General features: G+C 41.9%; 3 protein-coding genes across 4 annotated transcripts in view; 2 read left to right on the forward strand and 1 right to left on the reverse strand.

Moving 5' to 3' along the window:
- The first annotated feature begins 371 nt into the window (after nt 1–371).
- Taf5 (TATA-box binding protein associated factor 5) lies at nt 372–17,088 on the forward strand. Its single transcript, XM_006983322.4, has 11 exons — nt 372–977; nt 3,847–4,084; nt 7,572–7,887; nt 8,653–8,816; nt 8,924–9,059; nt 10,444–10,564; nt 12,258–12,387; nt 14,125–14,289; nt 15,395–15,572; nt 15,732–15,909; nt 16,050–17,088. The coding sequence occupies exons 1-11, from the start codon at nt 416–418 to the stop codon at nt 16,265–16,267; spliced, it is 2,406 nt and encodes an 801-aa protein (XP_006983384.1). The 5' UTR covers nt 372–415; the 3' UTR covers nt 16,268–17,088.
- Atp5mk (ATP synthase membrane subunit k) lies at nt 17,086–23,673 on the reverse strand. 2 transcript variants are annotated; one of them, XM_006983323.3, is made up of 4 exons: nt 23,539–23,673; nt 19,362–19,453; nt 19,182–19,274; nt 17,086–17,190 (listed from the first exon to the last, which is right to left on the reverse strand). In XM_006983323.3, exons 2-3 carry the CDS (start codon nt 19,446–19,448, stop codon nt 19,185–19,187), a joined length of 177 nt encoding a protein of 58 aa, XP_006983385.1. In that variant the 5' UTR covers nt 19,449–19,453; nt 23,539–23,673; the 3' UTR covers nt 17,086–17,190; nt 19,182–19,184. The 2 variants fall into 2 exon arrangements, with proteins under 2 accessions (XP_006983385.1, XP_006983386.1); XM_006983324.4 differs by having other exon boundaries at nt 19,362–19,457; nt 23,539–23,672.
- The window catches only part of Pdcd11 (programmed cell death 11), a 47,326-nt gene continuing 46,665 nt past the window's right edge, over nt 23,657–24,317 (forward strand). Inside the window, exon 1 of the mRNA XM_006983321.4 lies at nt 23,657–23,831. The gene's annotated coding sequence lies outside the window, so the exon portion shown is untranslated. The remainder of the gene's footprint in view (nt 23,832–24,317) is intronic.

The raw sequence follows: 24,317 nt of genomic DNA on the forward strand, positions 1-24,317 counted from the left end.
AAATACCTGGGCTTGAATCTTGACAGTCTCCCTTCGTGTGTGATTTTAGCACAGCATTTAAACTCTCTGGGTTTTGATTAAGCCGTCTATAAAGACTCCAGGGATCAGCACCTCCTCAATCGCTGAATTAAAAGAACTCGTATAATGTGAAACGTCTACTTCAATGCCTGACTATAGTCTGCCTGCAATAAACGGTAATTATCAGGCATATGTAATAGAGACGGTAACCAACTCCCACTTCCTGCGTGCCTTACACTCAGTTTTGAAAGTTGCTCAATCTCATTCCTTTTTCTCCATGCTAGCTCCTCCTCCTGCCGTAAATGGTCTGCCCCAGATGTCGTGAAACGCTCTACCCCGCCCTCCATGTGGCGAAAACGCAGTCACGCTTGACGGCGCGAGGTGGCTCAGCCGCAAGATGGCGGCGCTGGCGGAGGAGCAGACGGAGGTGGCGGTCAAGCTAGAGCCGGAGGGACCGCCGACGCTGCTACCTCCGCCGGCTGGCGACGGCGCAGGCGAGGGTAGCGGCGGCACTCCCAACAACGGCCCCAACGGCGGCGGCGGGAATGTGGCGGCGGTGGCGACGGCGGCCGGCGGGGATGGCGGGACCCCCAAGCCTGGGGTGGCCGTCTCTGCCGCTGCCCCGGCGGGGGCGGCCGCGGTGCCCGCCGCTCCCACGGAGGCCGGCGCTCCCCACGACCGACAGACTCTTCTGGCTGTGCTGCAGTTCCTACGGCAGAGCAACCTCCGCGAGGCCGAAGAGGCACTGCGCCGCGAGGCCCGGCTGCTGGAGGAGGCAGTGGCGGGCTCCGGAGCTCCGGGAGAGTTGGACGGGGCCGGCACGGAGGCGGCTAGCGCGCTTCTCAGCCGGGTCACCGCTTCAGTCCCCGGCTCTGCGGCCCCTGACCCTCCGGGCACCGGCGCTTCGGTGGCCACAGTGTTCTCAGGTTCATCCTCAGGTCCTGTGGCTCCAGGAAAAGGTGAATCGCGGGGTCCCGGGAAAGGAGCGCCGGCGTGAAGGGGAGCTAGCCGGGAAGGCAAGGGCTGGCAGGCCTGCACCTCTGCGGGCTTGTTTTGAATTTCCTGGGCCCGCCTCTAGGGCCACATGCCCGCCCCTTTCTCTACGGCGCCGGCTGCGCAGTCAAACCCTCTTCTGAGCTGTCAGTTCCAGCCAGAGGCTGAGCAGAGCTGTGGAGCCGAGGGGAGGTGCCGGGAGCCGGGCTTGACAGAAATCGGGGACCTTAGGCTTTCGGTGTTTTTACTCTTAATTAGATTTATGAACCTTGCTTGGCTGGGTTCGCACGAACACTAATATAGTACTGTTACACTACCATACTATTACTGCAAGTACTTTCTATATCTTGATTTTTCATAGTTCCATAGTTCTCATCTCTCCCTTTGAGACAAGAAAACGGACCTGGAAGGCTTGCTTTGGACCACACATCCAGAGTGATAGTAGTCAGTATTTCTCAGAATGTGGGCTAAGTGGTGTTAAGTGTTTTGGAGGATGCAACTTCCTGAGCATCACTTCAGGTGTAAACTGTCTAGGCGTGGAGTCTGGGAATCTGCCATAAGGGCTTCTAAGAAGTACTGATGTATGTTAACTTTTGAAAACCCTAACTTTGCGGCTAGGTGTGGGGCAGACCTTTTTATCTCTGTTGCATTCCCTTGTGTGATGTCAGTTAAAGACATTTTCCTAGTTTTTTTTTTTTTTTTTTTTTTATTAAGTAGGTTAGTATGAGGCTAAGATGTAATGTAAAATGCCCAGTACTGAAAAAATTTAGTTTCTGAATCCAGGCCTGACAGTTCATCTCCACCTTTCTCCCAGAAACCGTTGTCACAAAATCCATACTGTAAAACACACACTCAGAGTATATGGTTCATCAGGTGAAGGCACCATGCCTGACCACCTGAGTTGGCTTCGCCGAACCCACATGGTGGAAGGAGAGACTCAGCTACCTAAAAGTTGTCTTCCCACACACCGAATTTAAAAAATTTAAACTCACATCTAGTATAAGTTCTCAAAGGAGATCAGTAGATACTGAATTAAGTTATCCAGTTTAGTGGTTCTGAACAAGTTCATCTGTATCTGTGAGAGCATTGCCAGACATGAAGTTTGAACACATGGCACTGTAATTTATGTATATAAATAGAAATGTGTCAATGTTTATAATGCCAGCACTTGGGATGCTGAGGCAGAAGAATTATGGTGAGATTAAAGCCAACCTACACTTAAGTACAGTTATGGAGGAAGGGAGTGATAGGTAAAGAAAAGTGTGAACTGAGGAGGATCTTTTCTGTATTCTACATTTTGTGAATGTATTGTAACAAATTATATTGTTATTATATTATTTTTCTAATATCTCTCACATGTCCAGAAACTTGACTTATTTTTTTTGTATTTATTTATTTATTTATTTATTTATTTATTTATTTATTTATTTAGGTTTTTCCAGACAGGGTTTCTCTGTGTAGCTTTGCACCTTTCCTAGGTCTCGCTCTGTAGACCAGGCTGGCCTTGAACTCACAAAGATCTGCCTGCCTCTGCCTCCCAAGTGCTGGTATTAAAGGGTGCACCACCACCATCCAGCTTGACTTATTTTTCAGATCGTACTCGAGAAACCAAGGAGGAAAAGAGACCATCATAAGAGTGACTACAAAATTGTAACTTTAATTAGAATTTTTGCAGTAAAGAGTATATATAACCACCAAAAAACTCCTAAAATCGTATAACACTATAATTGTAATTTACTAAAATTTCCAATATCCAAACTCTGATTTGATTGAAAAAAGCATTATTGTTTTGTATTGCTATCTTACAAATAAATACTCAGCTTTGCTACCTTGAAATGATTGGTTATAGAAATTGCTTTAAGCATATACAATTGAGTTGTAGTCTTATATTCTGGATGTTCCCTCTTTTCCTTGAAATGCTGATATTTTATATGAGGTGATTTGATGTTTGAATATGAAGGTATCACAGGATTAGATCTATTACAGGAATGACATACAAAGCACTTGAGTGTGGTGTATGCCATTTGCACAGAGAAGATTAACATAATTCTTTTGCTTTGCACATTTATTTATTTATTTGGTGGTGTTGGGGGTTGAACCTAGGGCCTTGTGCATGCTAGACAAGTCCTATCCACTTAGCCCCAGTACCAAACCTACACGTACACTTTGTCTTTAAAATAGGGCAGTTCCAGGAAAAGTATTGACTGTTCTTGTTAATGATTTAAAAATGTAAGATTTAAAAAAAAAAAAAAAAAATGTCAGGTGGTGGCGGCACATGCCTTTAATACCAGCACTGGGGAAGCAGAGGCAGAGGCAGGAGCATCTCTGTAAGTTCAAGGCCAGCCTGGTCTACAGAGTGAGTTCCAGGACAGGCTCCAAAGCTACACAGAGAAACCCTACCCTATCTCAAACAAATAAGAAAATTAAAAAACGCAAGATACAGTTAAACTGAAGGGCTTTCAGCTTAAGTAACTAAAGACATGCTAACTCCCCATAAAGGGTTATGTGATTGTGGGCTAGCAGAATGGCTCAGCATGACAAACTTAGGGGGATCCCTGAAGCCCCCATTATGGAAGGAGAGAACCTCTGAGCTCCACTTGAGCACAATGGCTTGTCTCCCCCAACCCCCATACACAGTTTCACACATGTACACAAAATAAACAGATATAATACAAACTTTTTAAAAAGATACATGATTGTGTTGGGGAAGAGAGATTGAGAGGAACGGGACAAACTTGAAAATAGCTCTCCTCTGAACATTAGCAAACCCCCCACGTTCACTGGGTGAATTTTAAAGGTCATTGTCTTAAAAGTTGTCATTCGTTTCTTAAACAGTTGGAAGTGTAGCTGTGGAAGACCAGCCAGATGTCAGTGCTGTCTTGTCGGCCTACAACCAACAGGGAGACCCTACAATGTATGAAGAATACTACAGTGGACTGAAACACTTCATTGAATGTTCTCTGGACTGCCATCGAGCAGAACTATCCCAACTCTTTTATCCTCTGTTTGTACACATGTACTTGGAGCTAGTTTATAATCAACATGAAAATGAAGCAAAATCATTCTTTGAGAAGTATGTGAATTTTAACATCTTTTATTTATCTATATATGTATGTATACACACACGTCTGTAACCACACAAATGTAAGACTGTAAAGCAGAAGGTACTTTGTGAAGGAGAGGTGTCTTGGGCAATATGAACCTAACAAGGGTAGGGGGGTTGATCTCCAGAGGAAGCCAGGCTTGAAGTGAGGTCTGAAGAAGGGCTAGGAATTAGCCGGATGAAGAGAAGACCGTATCTGGAAGGCATGTGTGTGGGGGGAGCATAGTAGTTACAGAGGCTGAGAGAAACTCAGTTGCTGGAGCAGGAATGGTGGGGTTTGGTAGCATTAGCTGGGAGATTGGTTGGGACCTGAACGACAGGCAGGTTCTTGCACTGTGTTCAGGGTTTTTGTCATCGGAATAATAGGGATTTGTATTGGATGAGATTAGATTTGGTTGAAAGTCACTGAAAACTCGATATAAATAAAACTTTATTCTAAGCAATAGGAAACTGTGTTAGAATTATATTAGACTTGAAATGACTGACACCTCAAACAACAGAGGCTTACATACAGTGAAAGTTTGGTTTTCTCGTAAGGGTAGGAAGTTTAAGGCTAATAGGTGAATTCTGGATCCCCAGGAATGTGGCCTTCCTCAGTCTGTCGTTCTTGTCATGTAGTTTCCACTGTGCGACACAAGATGATCCTCTAGCAGTAAGCAGTCCTAGAAATATTTAGTCAGCAAGGAGGGCACACATTCCTGGAAGATGCACATACTTCTTTTCCTAACTTTCCAGTTAGTGACCATCCCTGGCTACGAATGTAGGGAATACGGTCTTTCCTTAGGTATCTTTTCCCAGCTAATAGGTGTTTTATTATGAAGGAAGAAAGGAAAAATGAGCATTGGACAGTGAGGCATCTCTGCTCTATACATCATTAGAGGATAATTTCATAAATTGCATTTTTTGTTGTTCTTTTTTTATGTATACAGTGTTCTGCCTGTGTGCCAGAAGAGGGTGCCAGATCTCATTACAGATGGTTGTGAGCCACCATGTGGTTGCTGGGAATTGAACTCAGGACCTTTGGAAGAACAGCCAGTGCTCTTAACCACTGAGCCACCTCTCCAGCCCCTGTTCTTTTCTTAAGACAGCATCTTACCCTATAGCCCTACCAGGCTTGGAACTTACTTTGTAGACCAGGCTGCCCTCAGACTGGCTAAGATCTGATTGCTTATCCCTTCTGAGTGCTAGACCTGTAGGCATGTCCACCCACCACAGCCTGAGTATGCCTGTTAATGGTGGTACTCCTCCTTCGCTTTGACCATTTGCAAATATGTCAAGGCATTTTTGTTTGTCATAATAACTGGTAGGGGAGGAGGGAAGAAGGATAGTTATTACAGGATATATAGCTAGTTCTACTTAGCTGAGAATTGTCCTACCTAATATATTTATTAGTAGCATCCCTGTTGTGAAACAAGAATCTGCTAATGCAGGTGAAAAGTAGATTAATTCAACATTCGATGGGTTGGATGTGAAGCAAAATATCATTGATAATCCAGGTTTCTGGTCTTATCATCTAGATAAGGATGCCTTTACTGACAGAAACCCCTAAAAGAGGACATGATTTGTCAAGTAAGGGAACTAATCTTTAGTTCCAAATTCAGATGTGTTTTTGACTAATTTTAAGAACCGGTTAAGAACCAAAAACCTTACCCAGCATGTTGGTACATGTCTTTAATCCTGACACTTAAGGAGGCAGAGGCAGGTGGATCTCTGAGTTCGAGGCCAGCCTGGTCTACAGAATGAGTTCTAGGACAGTCAGAACTACACAGAGAAACCCAATCTCAAAAAACCAAAAAAGAACCATTACCCTCAAGACTGGTCAGTCAGTAGTCACTCTGTCCCTATATAATATAACCCCTGCCCCCCCCCCCCCCCATTGAAAAGCTGAGAGGAGAGGAGGGATTAAAGCCATACATAGTTTGAGGAACTCCAATATTTAACAACCAGGTACAAGATATAAAAAAGAAAAGGGTAGAGAAACAGGAGGAAATCCAGGAAGGTATTGCCTTTCAGATGCCAAGGAGGCAGTGTGGAATTGACTGAAGGGAGCTCTCCAGGGCAAGCAATAGTGTTGGAAGCCTGGACTTAGCAAATAACAGAGTTGGTGGTGATAGGGGAATAGCAGAACTCGTAAGCTATGGAATTCATTCATTAAACTTGGATTCCTAGCGGGCAGCGGTGGTGGCGCACGCCTTTAATCCCAGCACTCAAGAGGCAGAGGCAAGTGGATCTCTGTGAGTTTGAGGCCAGCCTGGTCTACAGAGTGAGTTCCAGGACAGCCAGTACTGTTACACAGAGAAACCTTGTCTCAAAAACCAAACCAAAACAAAACTTGGATTCCTAATTGAAGGTGCAAAAAGCATCTGTACTATAGCTCAGCCCCCCCACCACAGCTGACAACAAAATTTCTAGAAGTGAATTTTCTTTGCAGTCATGTTATCACTCTTGCTTTTTCAGTCTCCTGAGATAACCATCTTTATGTAGGAAGCTGGCTATCCCAGGTTCTCTGTTCCCATTACAGACAGTCTACTAGGGTTCCATCCATGCCCAAATGAGGGTAAAACAAGCCAAGACTTGTAAAAACAAAAGTATATTTAAACTTGTAAGTTATAACCAAGGTCAAAGACTTTATTTAATTGCCTTGGGAATAGTGAAATTATGAAAATGCTTATTGTTTGGTACTATTATTTGTTTTTTAATTTATCAATATTAAAATATTGATGTTTATTGGGTGGTGGTGGTGCATGCCTTTAACCCCAGCACTTAGGAGCCAGAGCCAGGCATATCTCTGTGAGTTCAAGACAAGCCTGGTCTACAGAGGGAGATCCAGGACAGGTACCAAAACTACACAGAGAAACCCTGTCTCAAAAAAATTAAAAAAAAAAAAAAAAAAAAGATGTTTAATATGTCTTAATATAGGATGTAATTGAAATGTTTAGGCTTATGAGAATCCATGTACTGATTATTTCTGAGGCTGTGATAAGTACACTGAAGGCATATTATTTTCTACTTCTGTGTTTGTGTTTAAAATGTTCTATAATAAAATGTTTTAAAGAGTGGGGTTTTGAAAAAGCACAAAATTCAGTAAAGCAAGGGTTCTGACATTTTTATGTATTACCAAAGATGGTTTTCAAAAGAAATACATGCTAGTGGTGGGTCTGACGTTTGACTCAAATGTTTCATTCACTCTGCTTTGTTTCAAAACTTTCTCTTGAAATGTTTATAATACATTTCATTAGAGAAATTGGTCATTTTAAGGGTGAGCTTAGAAACTGAATTATAATCATTTTGAAATGTATTAGTGATCCTTCAGCCTAGGCCAGGATTATTTATATAGTTACATTATTATAAATATATACTCATAATTATATATTAATTACAGATTATTCTGGGATGATTTATAAATGTATGAGGGAGAAACACACTGAAAAATAACTTTTTAAAATCACTAAAACAGGTTCCATGGAGATCAGGAATGTTATTACCAGGATGACCTCCGAGTATTATCTAGTCTTACCAAAAAGGAGCACATGAAAGGGAATGAAACCATGCTGGACTTTCGAACAAGTAAATTTGTTCTTCGTATTTCCCGTGACTCGTACCAACTCTTGAAGCGGCATCTTCAGGAGAAACAGAACAATCAGATATGGAACATAGTTCAGGAGCACCTCTACATTGACATCTTTGATGGGATGCCTCGTAGTAAGCAGCAGATAGATGCCATGGTGGGAAGTCTTGCAGGAGAGGCTAAACGAGAAGCTAACAAATCTAAGGTATGGGAGTAAATCTAAGAACTGTTTAATGTAGACTGAAAATCATAGAATTTCCATTACATAACTTATACACTCTTCCTATAGCTAACTTGGGAATAACCTTACACTTTTTAAAATGTGTTGTGCTAGTGTATGTGAGGGTTTGGGGATGGTTGCATGTAACAGAACCCTAACTACAGCAGCTGAGACAAGCAAGGGTTTCTTTTTTTCCGGGGGTGGGGATGGGGTGAGGGTGGTATAATAGTTCTAAAGTGTGCGTGTATGCACACACACACATTCACAAATGGCTGTGGTACCATTGCAGCTGAATCCAGGGACAGATAGAGAGCACAACAAAAGGTCTGCCAAGTCTCTTTAAAACCAGGATGACAGGTGGGCTTGTTTGCCTTTTTGTTGTTTTAATTAATTAATTTATTTATTTATTTTGGTTTTTTTATTTTAACTTTTTTTTTTTTTTGGTTTTTTTGAGACAGAGTTTTTCTGTGTGTAGCCCTGGCTGTCCTGGAACTTGTTATGTAGACCACGCTGCCATTGAACTCAGAGATCCACCTGCCTCTGCCTCCCAAGTGCTGGGATTAAAAGCATATGCCACCACACTCAGCTTGGCCTTTTATTTCTAATTAAAACTATTTGTGGTATACTTCTATGAATATCTCTTGGTTAGAATTATGTTATAGCTGCAAGAGAGCCTAAAAAGAGAAATGATTTAACCAAACACATTGAAGAAAAGTTAATTTAAAAAACGTTGATTCCTTTGACTTGCAGGTATTTTTTGGTTTATTAAAAGAACCAGAAATTGAGGTGCCTCTGGATGATGAGGATGAAGAAGGAGAGAATGAAGAAGGAAAACCTAAAAAGAAGAAGCCTAAAAAGGATAGTATTGGATCTAAAAGCAAAAAACAGGATCCCAATGCCCCCCCTCAAAACAGGTGGGGAAGAAACTTACATGGAGGTGAAGGCTGTTGTAACAGCCTTCTGTAGAGGGCTGAGTTTATTACTATCCAAAGAGTGATTCCTAGCCTGTTTTCTCTTACAGGATCCCTCTTCCCGAGTGGAAAGATTCAGACAGACTGGACAAAATAATGAATATGAAAGAAACCACCAAACGCGTGCGCCTTGGGCCCGACTGCTTACCCTCCATTTGTTTTTATACATTCCTTAATGCTTACCAGGTTAGTAAAATAATTGGATAATTTCTTCCAGAAGAGTTGGATAAACTGGTGATTTGCTATTGAGAGAAAGCAACCAAAGTGGAATTTTATTATTTAAACTCTTGGCATTATTTAATTTAAAAACAAAGGAAAGCCAGTATGGTGGTGTGTGCCTTTGAGCCCAGCATTCTAGGCAGAGTCAGGTGGATCTCTATGCGTTCAAGGGCAGCATGGTCTCCATAACAAGTTCTAGGACCACCAGGGCTACAAAATAGAGAGATCCTGTCTTAAAAAAACAAACCTAAAAAAAAGAAATGACACTGGTCAGGATAGACGTCTGAGTTTAAAAGCCTTTAGCAGCTTGTGAGAGTCAGAATCCTGCTTATACTTGGCCCTTGATGATTGACTGAAGTACTAACCTTTGAGGGAGCTCAGCTGGTTCACCTTTTGAACTTGGTTTAAGTATTAATATAAAGTTGGCATTTTTAATTAATTCTAAATGTTTTTGTTGACTTCTTATACTAGACTACTGAGGATACATCTAGTAAAATAAAAAATTATTTACATTTACTTCCTTTTATGAACTCCAAATAGAGTGCAAAAAGCGAGTGATAACATGCTCTTCATGTTTGCCGTCAGACAGTGGATTTATTGGAGAATGTTGTAGTTGGAATTTTCTTTGGGCTGCTAACCAGCTCCCAAATAAACACATGGAGACTTACTATTAATTATGAATGCTCGGTCTTAGCTTAGGCTTGTCCCACTGGCTCTTTTAATTTAATTTAACCTGTTTCTATTCATCTACATTTTGCCTAGGGGCTTTTTTACCTTTTTTTCATTCTGTATGTATGCCCTACTTTCCTGCTTCCTTTTGGCCCCTGGCCATTTCCCTGGCATTTCGCCCTTACCCCCTCTCTCCCTGCCTGGAAGTCCTGCCTATACCTCCTCCTTTGCTATTGGCTGTTCAGCTTTTTATTAGATCTATCAGATGCCTTAGGCAGGCAAAGTAAAACAGTAACACATCTTTACATAATTAAACAAATATTCCACAAAATAAAAAATTCAACACATCTTTACATAGTTAAACAAATGCAACACATCTTTGCATAGTTAAGCAGATATTCTGCAACAGAATTTAATTTAGATAGTCTTTAGTTCTATGTACTTTTTTTGAGAACTTCATCCATGAACACTACATGTATATCTCTACTGCCCCTCCATCTCTCCCTCAACTCCTCCTGTGTCCCCCATATAATGGTCTCTTGTTAATTATTATTCATGTAAATACATATATGTATGTGTATATATGTATATGTATTTGTATAGTTATATATTATACAGGTGTGCATTTAACCTTGCTTGTATGTTCATGTGTTCAGATACCAATTTTTTTTCATACTGTCAGGGCCTCACTGCAGTAGATGTCACTGATGATTCCAGTCTGATTGCTGGAGGATTTGCAGATTCAACTGTCAGAGTGTGGTCTGTGACACCTAAAAAGCTTCGTAGTGTCAAACAAGCATCAGGTAACTGAGATGACTTATTGGTGTAAACTTGAAATTAGTCTATTCCAGTTTCATTCTATGGAATGTAGACAAAAGTTGTGATCTTTGCAAGGGAAACATTCTCAGCTGTCCTTGGTGGTATAGGTCTGTGATTATAATCTATATAGGAGTATGAAACAGGAGGATTGAGAATTCAAGAACTGGGCAGGTGAGATGGCTCATCATGATAAGGCACTTGCTGCTGAGCCTGATGACCTGAGTTTGATTCCTGGAACCCATATGTGGGAGAGAACTGTCTTCCAAAAGTTGTCTTCTGACTTGTGTGTATCCACATAATCATATACACTAAATAATTTAAAATAAGAGTGAGTTCAAGGACTGCCTGGACTGCAGAGCAAATTCAAGGCCAGCATGCAAAACTTAGATACTAACAGTCTTAAAACAAACACTAAACCAAGATGATATTTCCAATAATGAAAGAGCCACAGGGATGACAATGATTAACCAGTTGGCCCTCAGTTGTCTCATGTGTAGAATGAAGGAATTATTAGGTCAGACAACCCTTTTTTTGTGGGGGTGGGGGGTGGGGGGGTTTCAAGACAGGGTTTCTCTGTATAACAGCCCTGGCTGTCCTGGAACTTGCTCTGTAGACCAGGCTGGCCTTGAACTCAGAGATCTGCCTGTCTCTGCCTCCTGGAGTGCTGAGATTAAAGATGTGAGCTACTACCGCCAGACTTTAAGATTTGTTTTTATTATTTTATGCAAATAAATGTTTTGTCTGAATGTAGGTCTGTGTACCACCTGTGTGCCTGGTGCCTGAGGAGGTGATGAACCTCCATGTAAGTGCTGGGAATCAAACCTGAGTCTTTTACAAGAACAAGAAATGCTCTTATCCACTGAGCCAACTCTCCAGTCCTTGTCAGATAACTCTGTAAAGTTAAAACTAATATCTGATGATTATTTGCCTGTAAATTTTAAGAAAACCTTAGTGAGGGCTGGAGGGTCCTGCAAGTTTTCCTGACGTGTGTGTGTGTGTGTGTGTGTGTGTGTGTGTGTGTGTGTGTGTGTGTGTGTCATCCATGCTTCAAATCCACATCGATACACCCAAGTGCTGAGGCAAATGGATCACCCTAAGTTCAAAGCAGACTGAGCTGCATAGTGAAGACTGTCTCAAAAATCAGAACAAGAGGCTGGATAGTGAGGACTCAGCGGTGGAAAGCATTGACTTGTTGCAGAGGACCTGGGTTAGATTCCTACCACCTTGGTGACTCACAACCAGGCAGCACTCCAGTTCCAGGGGCTCAGCACGTGCATGTGGTACATTCATCTACATGCATGCAAAACACTGCAAAACAAAAACAAAAACCCAAACCTCTAATAAGGTCAGGATTTGTAAAGCATTTTGCTGCTATTTTTCCTTAACAATACATTTAAATTGTTTTCAGATTTTTACGAAATGTAGATTGTAGGAAACTAAAGAATCAGTCCTGGTTCTCATACTGAGTAACTATGTGTTCTGGTAGATGATTATTAACTCTTTGAAGGCTCATTTTATTCTGTACAAGGGACTGTATCACTGACTTTGACTTTGAAGCCTTAGCATAGTGATTGGTGCATAGGAAGAAATGTTGAAATGTTAGTTCTGAGCTATGATGGGGTTGCCTTAAAGTATTTTAATGAACGCACCTAAAATAATATTTCTGGACCTTTTTAGATCTTAGTCTTATAGACAAAGAATCAGATGATGTCTTAGAAAGAATCATGGATGAGAAAACTGCAAGTGAGTTGAAGATTTTGTATGGTCACAGTGGGCCTGTCTATGGAGCCAGCTTCAGTCCGGATAGGTAAAATACAAACAAAATTAAATACTGATAAACAGTATTGAGATTTAAAAGTTAACTGCTGGAAATAAAATGCAAATGCCTAGACACTTTTTAGAAAAACATCATGATTGCCTGTAGTCCAGTATCTTTTAGAATCTTACCATTTGCTAATTTATCTTGGGGTACTGATATATAAAATAGCAACTAAGTATATACTAAATTTACAGAATCAAGATGCACATTCAGGGCTCACTGGTTTCCAATTTTAGCTTTATCTTTGAATAACCCTCTAACAGAGGTTGAATCCCTTGGTTCTTGGATTGTTCTTGTGACACTTTGTAAAATGTAACACAAACCCTCACACTGAAGCACTGACTTTCTGTGATGGGAAGAGTGAGGAGAGTGGGTATGGGGGGAAGTGATGTCATCCCAGCTTCTCTGGAGGTTGCGGGAGAGGACTGTGGTTCAGGCTCAGCTGGGCAGCACAGCCAGAACATGTTTTGAAAAAACAGAACTATATGTGTTTAGGTATTTTTTTGATTTCCATTTCTAACTTACTGCAAAAATGACTGGGAAGGGGTATTTTCATCCATATTATCATCTGTATTCTACTTGGATAGACAGTAGTTTTCAACCACCAAAATTTTCATTGCATTTGTGAGATCTTGAGAATTAAAAAAATATATATATATATTTAATAGGATTTAGCCAGATGGTACATTTTACTTGAAGAAAACATCTGATTTCAGTGAAAACAGTTGGCTTTTGTATTTTTCCCTGAGAAAGGTAGAATATTAGCATTCTGCATGTGAGTAATGTCCTGGTTGAGTGCTAGGCATGTAGTCTACTACTGAGCTACACTCCACTCCTTTTTTTTTTTTTAATGTAGCCCATGCAGATTGAAAATAGCATCCAAAATTGATATATCTCATTTCTCAGACTGTCTCGGTAACCATACTTTTTGTTATTCTCAATTACTTTTTTGGTGTTTTGAAACAGGATCTCATGCTATTGCCTAGCCTGGCCTTGAATTTGCAGCATGCCTCCTGCCTCAGTCTCCCAAATTCTGAGATTACACATGAGCCATCACACTATTTACTATTTTTTCTTTTCTAAAGTACTGTGACCCCCTCCCCATAGTCGCTATAGTTTTTATTTACTTATTTATTTATTTATTTATTTAAATAATTAGCTTTATATAGTAGGTGTTTAGGATATAGTATAACAGTATTTCACTTCACAGTTTAGTACTTTTAGCTCTTGGTGTCTACAGTGAGTTCTAAGTATAAATAGAGGCGGGGTGAGATGGCTCAGTGGGTCAAGTGCTTGTCATACAAGTGTGAAGACCAGACTTTGGATCCCCAGCACCCACATAAATGCTGGACTGGCATGGCAGCCCTCCTGTAATCCCAGTATTCTGGAGCTGGAGATGGGATCAATGGAGAAAACTGGCAAGCTCTGGGTTCATCTGAGAGATTGCTCAAGGAAGACACCTGAATATGCCCATGCATCCCTCATACCACACACACAGGTGAGGGGACTAAGGATGTATAGTTCAGTGGTAGAATTCCTGCCTGTCATGTGCAAGACCCTAGGTTCAGTCCTCAGCACTATGTGCGCATCTCCACGTGCATGTGTGTGCACATACACTGAGATATACCTGGGTGTATGCCACTTGCTAAAATGTGAGAATGAGAAGAAACTTGGACAGGTAACCACGTTACTCTGGAAATCAAACATATCACCTCCTCTCTTCAGGAACTATCTGCTCTCCTCTTCAGAGGACGGAACTGTTAGACTCTGGAGCCTTCAGACGTTTACTTGCTTGGTGGGATATAAAGGACACAACTACCCAGTATGGGACACACAGTTTTCTCCTTATGGATATTATTTTGTGTCAGGAGGCCATGACCGAGTAGCTAGGTAAGAACACTATGATCTAATGGGGTTTACTCACTAACATTAACTGTTTCTTGTTGGGAATACAAAGTCCAGGAAATCTCATTTTCATGCTATTTGGGATTAACTTTTTGAGAAGATAAGTATTTACAGCTGTAGTTTGAAATGAGTATGAGGAGAGTATTACCCATTATGTATACACCAAGGGTCCTGCTTTAATGTAATATATAACATGGTCCCCACATGTCAGAGCATCTCTGTCTCCTGTTGTCCCTAAGTTCCCATTGACATAATTCTATGTATGGTTGTCCAAACCACAGGAAAATGATTTTCTGTGCATTAGGAGTGGAAAGGAAGGTGGGTCTACAAAGAATCATAGAATTTACATGCCAGCTGGAGAGATGGCTCAGAGATTTAGAGCCTTAACTGCCCTTCCAGAGGACCCAGGTTCACTTCCTAGCACCCAAAGGGCAGCTCACAACTGTCTGTCACTCCAGTTTCAGGGGATCCGACACCCTCAGAGTCATGCATGTAGGCAAAACACCAATGCACATAAAATAGAAATAAATTAAGTACTTGGGAGGCAGGGCAGATCTGTGAGTTCGAGGCCAGCCTGGTCTACAGAGTGAGTTCTAAGACAGCCAGTGCTACACAGAGAAACCCTGTCTTGAAAAGCCAAACAACAAACAACGATTTCCGTGCCAGGACTCCTAGTGCTCTAGAGCAGGGCATGGTGGCACATGCCTTCAGTCGTAGCACGTGGAAGGCTAAGGTACGGGGATCTAGGAGTTCAAGACCAGCCTGATCTGCATATCGAGTTCCAGGACAGCCAAGGCTACATAGTGAGACCCTGTCTCAAAATAAAACAAACCCAAACCTACCAGCACTCTGTAATGTGGAAACAGGACAATGAGTTCAAAGCAGCTTGGGCTATGTGAAACCTTGTCTCAAACAAACAAACAAACAAAAAAAACCCAAAATGTTAGGCCCAGTCTTTCTGTTATCTTCAGTTAATTGGCAAGAAGGAATCATTTCGAATTGACTTTCACCTGGATATAATTTATATTTTGGGTTAAATTTTATTTCAATTAATTGATATTATCTCTCATTTTCCATTAACTTAACAAAGGCTTTGGGCTACAGATCACTATCAGCCTTTAAGGATATTTGCTGGCCATCTTGCTGATGTGAATTGCACTAGATTTCATCCAAATTCCAACTATGTTGCTACGGGCTCTGCAGACAGAACTGTGAGGCTCTGGGACGTCCTCAATGGTAACTGTGTAAGGATCTTCACTGGACACAAGGTATCTCACACCTCCATTACTCCAGCACACATGGATGCTCTGGAAGTCAAAATATTTAACAAGTAGCATACATACTTTTAAAGTAACATTCATGTCACTTAACTACAGTTCTGTCTTGGCCTTATCAGATGTACTTAACCCTATTTTGCTCTTTTCTAGGGACCAATTCATTCCTTGACATTTTCTCCCAATGGGAGATTCCTGGCTACAGGAGCGACAGATGGCAGAGTCCTTCTTTGGGATATTGGACATGGCTTAATGGTTGGAGAATTAAAAGGCCACACTGATACAGTGTGTTCACTTAGGTTTAGTAGAGATGGTGAAATTTTGGCATCAGGTAAATTTTAATGGCTTTGGGGTAAAGGTTTAGTTTTCATTAAAAAAAAAAAAATACAAGGTAGACACAAAGTATACGTGGAAAACGTCAGACTCTAGATGTGACAGATAACACACTAACATTTTCTTTGGCTTTTTTAGGTTCAATGGATAATACAGTCCGGTTATGGGATGCCATCAAAGCATTTGAAGATTTAGAGACTGATGACTTTACTACAGCCACTGGGCATATAAATCTACCTGAGAATTCCCAGGAGTTATTATTGGGTACATATATGACCAAATCAACACCAGTTGTACACCTACATTTTACTCGAAGAAACTTGGTTCTAGCTGCAGGAGCTTACAGTCCGCAATAAACCAGCGGTATTAGAGACCTTTTGGAAGCTACTGTTTGGAAAAGGGAGACTAAAAGCAAATACCTCAGTGATTAGTATTTAAGCTACAAAGAATGTTTTTGTCTACATGGATCTGGGAGTATGCTGCTTGGAAAATCTGAATAGGACAGTTCCACGTTTCTATAGCAACCACATTTAACTAATTTCCGTTAGTTGAATAAGAGGTATTATGTTCATGGAGGGGACATTTATGGTGCTTTGGATTGTGTGGAAACTATGCATCTTTCTGTTCAAATGCTATTTTAATTTATTATGTTTAGAACGGAAATCAATTTGATTTAAACAATTTATTCTGCTTCAAGATTCAAATTAAGAAATATAGTACCATCTTGAGTAGCTAAAGAATTCTATGAGCATGTGTGTGTCTGCTGTAAAATGAAGTTACTGTACGGCACGCAAGCATTGTGTTAAACGACCCACTAACATGCTTTCCTTCACCATGACTAGTGGAATGTATGTAACTGGGTAGGGACTACAGTTCCTAAGATCTACAAGTACCAACCATCCACCGACATCTCAATTCCTACCTTGTGAGTTCTGAGTGCAAACACTCTCCAAGCCAGGTGAAGAGATTTAGATCCCATATTCTACTTCAACTGACATGGCTGCATACAACCTAGTACACTTGAAGTCAGACAGACATTTCAGTTGCTTACCTCCAGTACTGAGCCTTGCTTTGGAAAACTAAGAGATTTAGACCAAGTCACTGCCAGTTTTTGCCTTTGTTGCATTTTGTACAGTTTTATATTTTTGATATCTTGTAAATAAAGACAACGAGCTTTTCCAGGTTCATAATTTATTGTACAAATTGAGTATTACATGATGAGTTGACATCAGCTTCTTCAGGCATGGGACTAACAGATGAGGTCAGACATTTCAAAATCCTATAAAAAAGCAAAAACAGTTTGACACGAATGTGTTCCACTCTATTTTCATGACAATCAGTTGTTCTCACAAATCCCCCAAATACAATGTAAATTCACCAGATTCTCAAAGAGTCAGGAGGGCAAATATATAAATAGGTATGATACATGTCTGTTACTTAGTTTTCAAGATACAGTTTTGATGGGGATACTACCACCTCTCCAAAGTTAGGAATAACTTCAAGCAGAAAACTGGGCAAAGTACCCAAAAGGAATAGGCATAGACTGAACTACACAGTCCCCTAAATTTAATGGATTTAAGATGAGTAAAGTTCTTAAGAGCAGAACAAAAGTAAGTGAAGACAGAATTAGATCATCTCTAGCCTTCTGGCTTTCTGCACAGTTGCTGCCAACACATGTACTGACTACTGGATAGATCGAAGGGGACTGTAAGAAAATCTTAAAGGGGCTTACTGTGGGAGGTGGGGGAGATCCAGTATTCATGAAAATGTAAAGCTACCAAAACCCAGCAAATATCTGCAACTTCATATGCTCAAGGTTGGTTTGGGTTGGAGCTGTCACTTGGGCAGAGTAGCTTAGCATCTGCTAAGGCCCTGGGTTTGATCCCCAGTACCATAAGTTTCACATGTATTCCTTTTTTCTTTTTTAAAGACTTTGTTTTTAGTTATGTGTGTTTATGTATCAGAGTCCAGAAAAGGGTTTTAGCCTGGAGTTACAGAGTTGTGAACTACCTGGCAGAAGGACAAGAAATCTATTCTTACAATTCTTGCAGAACCTTAACAACTGAGCCCCTCTCCAGGCTGCTCTGGGCATGGTAGCACATGCCTGTAATCCCAAAACTCAGCAGGTTGAAGAGGAATTGCCACAACTGTGAAACCATTTGAGCTATAGCAAGACTGTCTCAAAACCTAAACAAAACCCAACCAAAACTAAATTACATAAGAAAATTATAGTTGAGCTGGGGAGACCATGAAAGATGCGAGTTTGACCCCAAGAATTTATGCTCAACAAAAATAAAGCCAACTGCAGTGGCGCACTTGTAACTCCAGCATGCTTACGTAGACATGGGGAGGGGCAGGCTAATCAGCTTGTAAGTGTGCACGCCAGATAACTGGGAATGCACAGTGCAGCAGGGCAGCAGAAATGAGAGACCTGCCTCAACAAGGTAGAGAACCAGCTCCCCAGAGTTGTCCACATCCTTCCACACCAGTGTCACGGCACGTGAGTGCAAGGGTATAAGCTCCCAAAAGTAAATATACAGGTCATCGAACTGTGTTAAGAGACAAATAATACTTCAGTAAAACTAAGAGAATTTTTTTAACATACCAATTTAGCAAAAATCAGACTACACTGGCTAAGGTAAAAGACAAACCCTCTTACAAAGCTAAGTGTCCCATAATTCTCTGGGAAAGCACTTAAGCCTAAGGAAACACATGGACAACACTCCAAGCTCAAAACCATACTGTTGTAATTCCTTTCTTTCTTCTTCTTCTTTTTTTTTTTTTTGGTTTTTCGAGACAGGGTTTCTCTGTGTAGCTTTAGCGCCTTTCCTGGATCTCACTCTGTAGACCAGGCTGGCCTTGAACTCACAGAGCCTCCTGGCTCTGCCTCCCCAGTGCTGGGATTAAAGGCGTGCACCACCACTGCCCATGCCTTTCTTTGGTGGGATTTTTGTTTTTGAGTCAGAGCAGACTCAAACTCACAGTGATCCTCCTGCTTCACCCTCCCCAGTGTTGCAGGGATTACAGGTATGAGACACTACACCCGGCTCCTTGTTTTCCTACATGTCTTGCTATGTAGCACAAGCTGCTCTTGAACTTGCAATCCTCCTGCCCCTGTCCCTACTGTTGAGCTTACAGGTGTACATTATACCCAGTGTCTGCTTTCAGGCATGCAATACATTTCAGAGTGCCAACAGTTTATTTTTATAAGTCAAGAAAACAGCTTAACACCAAATGGCTAAGTTACAAACTTAAGTGGTAATTCCTTACCATTTATGTTGCCTTCACAGCTGGGGTTTTTTTAGGCCTTAACTTGAAGTATAAGACCAACAAAGCAATGCCTCCATATGTGGCTAGTACACACTGAGAAAAAAAGAAAGATGTAAATGAAAGCTGTCACATCTCTATTATTTTAAGATATAAATGCTTAAAGATGTAATTACTACTTACATTCATTCTACCTGTGAGAGTGTAAGAGTTGAAATACTTTTTAATACCAGTGAACTGGAATTGGCCATCACTTTCTGGACCAGCCATGGCTTCTATCTTTAAAAAAAAAAAGTAACAATATTGATTTGGGTGCAATTTATAAGGAAATAAAGTTCTTGCAGTTTGAAACCCATGTCACCTCCGTGGTTCAGCTGACACTGCAGGAGTGGAGCTGGGGGGAAGCTTAGCTTAGCTAGTGAGGACTTAGCAGACCTTCACCACTGCTCTCTAAACCCCCACAACAGTTAAGTGCTCAGCGTAGGAAGAGAAAAGAACTGTCGTTAGCTCTGTCCTCTGACTCAGTACAGCTTCATGTTCGCTATCCATCCAGTGTTACAGTAAACACTGCATTAAGTCCCTTTTAAGAGCAGCTGAAAGCTGGAGCTTGTCATGTTTTCAAGCTCTCTGATAGTAAACCCCAAATGAACAGAGTAACATGTTATCCCAGTTTTTCTTACTATAAATCACCTTAGGGCTTTCATGAGAGACAGCGCATTTCCTGATGATACTCTATCAGTCACCCCTTATATCCAAACAGATAAAGGAATTGAGTGTAAACAATGGAGCCAAAAACTCCTGAAGAAAACTGGCCAATATTTTACTTGTCTTTGGAAAGAGACATATAAAGGAAAGGAAGTGTAAAATGGAGTCAACCTCACAAAGAAATCTAAGATCAGCCTGGTGTGGCACAGGCCTTTAATCCCGGCACTAGGGAGGCTGAGACAGGCTGATTTCTGTGAGTTTCAGGCCAGCCTCATCTATATGGCAACTTCCAGGCCAGGTGTGCTAAACAGGAGGCCCTGTCTCTCAAGAAGAAAAAAAAAAGAAATGTAAAACCAATATTGAACTATCAAACTAGCATAGATAACTTACAATCCGCTGTATTAAAACTGGGGTTTAACACTTTGTGGACTGTAAGCTAGAACAACAAACATTTAGAGTGTCTATTAAATTATATCTAGCTGGCCCATTTCCTCTCCAAAAATTTACCTTTTCAGAAATATCAGAAGGCAGAAATATATGGTTCACAAATCGTCACTGAACACTAACACTGTTGACGAAAGTGGAAAGACCAGAAATAATTCAACACGGACTAATAAATGACTGCTATTGAGGAAACTGTGTACAGATCTGTGTACCATGGAAGAAGGCCCCAAGTGATGATAAATATTAAAAATCAATTCTAATTCTGGGTGTCCTAGGAAAGAGGATCCTTACACACTGCTGGTAGCAATGTGAACTGGTACAGCCACTATGGACGTCAGTGTGAAGGAGTCTCAAAAAATTAAAAACGGAACTACCACACAACCCAGTTATTCCACTCAAGATATACTTGAGAGATTAAATCAACACACTGCAAAGATACTTTCATATCCATGTTTACCGCTAGACTATTAACCATAACTAAAAACTAAACCAGCCTAGATGTCTATCAACAGATGAGTAGATAAGGAATATGTGGCACATATATAGTGTAATTTTATTCAGCCATGAAGAAAAATCAAATTATACAAGCAGGAGAATGGATACAAGAAATTCAATGTCTTCTCTTGTACATTGACCCTAGATTTAAATATATACGCATATATGTATATATACGTCTGTGTTAAGGGTGTGGGGAGAGAGAGGAAAACAAGCAATTTAATACGTGTGAAAGGAGATGGGGGGCACTATTTGGCTGGAAGTAGGGGACCATGAAGAGTCAGGTGGGGTGGATGGAGGGGACAGTGAGGGAAAAGGATGAAAAATACAGTAAAATGACAAATTATTTGCTAACTTAAACAGCAGACACAAATTCAGAACGCCACAGCAGAATTCAAAACCATTCAAAGCTTTGTAGGTATGACTGCCTATCTACTATGACCAAACCACAGATCCTAGTGACAACTTGGACTAGCTGTTCAAGGTCCAGGCAAGATTGGTAGACTGGCTGGCTCAGGCGAAATGGAAGTAGGAGAGAACAATAAGGGTGTTGTTGCTATAGAAACTGGCATTTCTTTGTTTACCACTCAAAGGGATTCAGAAGCACTCATGCTCAAAGATTACCCAACAAATTTTCAGACCTTAAGTTTGAACATTTTCAGAATGGCTACTGGGACAGTGAAGGAAATCTAAACTTCTCTGGGTCCCTTTCACAGACCTTGGCCAATCTAGCCAAAGCAGGAAAAACACCATTAAAAAACGAACAAAAAAACCCCCTCCATGTTTGTCAAGTTTCTCTACTAAACCTACTAAAGCATTCTTTTCCATTCATTTCATGATACATTTTTTAAAGTTATGAAGTAGGTTCTCCTGAGAAACCTTACAAAAACTCATGAACTGATAACCTCTGTTATGGGCATAATTGGGCAATAGTGAGGCGCTTTAAGTTTCATTCTACATGTATTCCAAAGACAACTAATTCTGACTTCAGAACAAAGAAATGGCATAAGAACTGGTGGGGTCTTAAAGGAGAACATGCCAGAAGCTTAGATGGAGGGAGAGCAGCGATGTTGCTGGTGAGATAACAACAGTATTATCTGGTTTTTCAAGGCAGGGTTTCTCTGTGTAGCCTGGCTGACCTGGGACATGCTCTATAGACCAGGCTGGCCTTGAACTCAGAGATCCGCCTACCTCTGCCTCTTGAGTGCTGGGATTAAAAGCGTGCACCACCACCCCACCAGCAAACAGTGGTCATATTAAGGTGGCTTCAAGCATATAGGTCTGCACCTTACAACAAACCGAATATTGTTTTAGGGCAATGACCAGGAACCTTTTTGTTAACACTGGCCTTTATGGGATATTTTTATTTTTTAAAAGATAGGGTTTCAATATGTGGTGCCAGATGGCTTGAACTTACTACATAGACCAGGATGGCCTAGAACTCAGAGATTTGACTGCCAGCTTTGGGACTAAAGGCATAAGCCATTCACACCTGGCAACAGGAATAAATGAACTAAAATGTGCTCTCCTTGAAATCACATGCAAGTTTAGAGACACACAATGGTGAAAAGATCACCTAAGACTAGTACTTGTGAAACTGTGTTTTAATTTTTTTTAAAAATTTATTATTGTTAAACAGCAGCTCATTAAAGACTAAGCAGGGGGCTGGAGAGATGGCTCAGAGGTTAAGAGGTTAGGACTGCTCTTCCAGAGGTGCTAAGTTCAATTCCCAGCACCCACATGGTGGCTCACAACCATCTGTAATGAGATCTGGTGCCCTCTTCTGGCCTGCAGGCAAACATGGAGACAGAACACTGTATACATATTAATACCCTCTCCCTGTGAAATGGGTGTTTCATTAAAGGTTCCTGTATATAGATAGCTATTCTCCTGTCTTACAAACACCTACCTGGAGTAGTGAGATCACCAGGTAGAAGTAAAAGGAAAGAGGACTCAAAGGCGTCCAGGGACCACAAGCAACAGTTGTTTGTAGAAGCCCTTACACTGATTCCTAATGCTGCGACCTTTTAATATAGCTCCTCCTTATGTGGTGATCCCCAATTATAAACTTATTTTCATTGCTACTCCATAACTGTAATTTTGTTAGTTATGAATCATAATGTAAATATTTTTGGAGATAAAAAAAATCTGTCAAATGGGTCGAGACCCATAGGTTGAGAACGTGTCCGGAATAGACTCGACTCTAACCCGTTTATCGCGCCCAGGCCTGAAGAACCGCAAGGGCCACTCCGCGTTTACTCTGGCTTTGACAAAGGCTGCCGCGCAGTGAAGGAAGAGCTAGCTTCCTGACCGCAGCCCAGAGGAAAGAAATAGTTATGGCCATCTAGGCCGAGACACATGAATGCTGCCAGAGATGGGATGAGAAGCCACAGTTCGCGCCCAACCCCGTCCGGATGACCTTGGGGCGCTCCCCCTCGACGGGTCTCACCCCAATCCACACGGAAAATGGAACACAAGGCTCTCCGCGAACCGTGCGAGCCTTGGGGCACATGAACCTCGCGGTGCTGAGACGTCCCAGATGCACCTCGAGGCCCCGACCCTCATTTTCTCCAGCGTCTTTCCCATTCCCCACCGTCCCCCTCCCCGCAGAGCGAAGGCTTCTCCCTGCTGCGAGGCGGGGGAAACAGCCAGATTCTAGTCGGCCCTGCGAAGCCAGGGCACCCGCCCGAGCCGCCGAGAGCCCTTTCTCACCCACCTTCGCCCAAATCACAAATTCCGCAGCTGATGTCCTTCACCAAACCCAGCTACCAGCTCGGCCCGACCGGAAGACACCTCCTCCTCCCCATGCGACGGACAGGCCGCGGCGACTGGCCCTCTCGTTGATTGGCTGTAACGCAAAGTCCCGCCCTCTTACTTCCTGTCCCAGCCCGTGTCTGACTGGACGTCATAACGGAAGTAGAACTGATCCTACCTACGGCTTTGGAAGAGAAGCGTGGGGCTGTTGGCGTAGCGCTCTGCGCGTGCGATTGCTTCGAACCGATCTGTGAGGTAGGCAGGCGCGGGAGCCGTGGGGCTGGTGAGCCGGCAGCTTAGGCGTGGAGGGAGGAGACCTCATGGCTCCTACCTCGGCTTCCTGGCCCGGGTCTCCGGCCTTCCTGCCGAGCACCCTTGAACCGGCATGGGTGGTCTGCCCACCCAAGCCCCTCTTTGCGTTAGCAGTTCCTGTAAGCCAGGCTGTCCACTTCAGGTACCCTTAGTGCCTTCATACACGTGATCGCCAGACTCTGGCGCCTCAGCCTCATCAGGTCTAAAATGGGAATTAAGAGTTGGATTCCCAGCAAAGTAGACCTCGTGGGCTATACTATTTCTGTGAAGCATGCACCCATAACAGACCAAATCCTTAATTTCTTCTCAGCCGTCACTTCTTTCAGCCTCACTCTGTTAATAATTTTTTATTCCCAGGTACCCCAGAACCAACCAGCCTGTCTTGTGTCTTCATTTATACCTTCTCCTGGTTTCCCTGCTGTACATCAT

The sequence above is a fragment of the Peromyscus maniculatus genome, chromosome 1 (assembly GCF_049852395.1).
Source record: "Peromyscus maniculatus bairdii isolate BWxNUB_F1_BW_parent chromosome 1, HU_Pman_BW_mat_3.1, whole genome shotgun sequence".
NCBI classification, from domain to species: Eukaryota; Metazoa; Chordata; class Mammalia; order Rodentia; family Cricetidae; genus Peromyscus; species Peromyscus maniculatus.

What these genes read in the sequence shown, in the direction of transcription:
- Taf5 (XM_006983322.4), top strand. Translation starts at nt 416, where the DNA reads ATGGCGGCGCTGGCGGAGGAGCAGACGGAGGTGGCGGTCAAGCTAGAG. An exon ending in TAGTGTCAAACAAGCATCAG is followed by an intron (nt 10,565 to 12,257) that starts GTAACTGAGATG and finishes GGACCTTTTTAG; the next exon opens with ATCTTAGTCTTATAGACAAA. An exon ending in GGATCTTCACTGGACACAAG is followed by an intron (nt 15,573 to 15,731) that starts GTATCTCACACC and finishes GCTCTTTTCTAG; the next exon opens with GGACCAATTCATTCCTTGAC.
- Atp5mk (XM_006983323.3), bottom strand. Translation starts at nt 19,448, where the DNA reads ATGGCTGGTCCAGAAAGTGATGGCCAATTCCAGTTCACTGGTATTAAA. An exon ending in CTCTCACAGGTAGAATGAAT is followed by an intron (nt 19,275 to 19,361) that starts GTAAGTAGTAAT and finishes TTTTTTTCTCAG; the next exon opens with TGTGTACTAGCCACATATGG.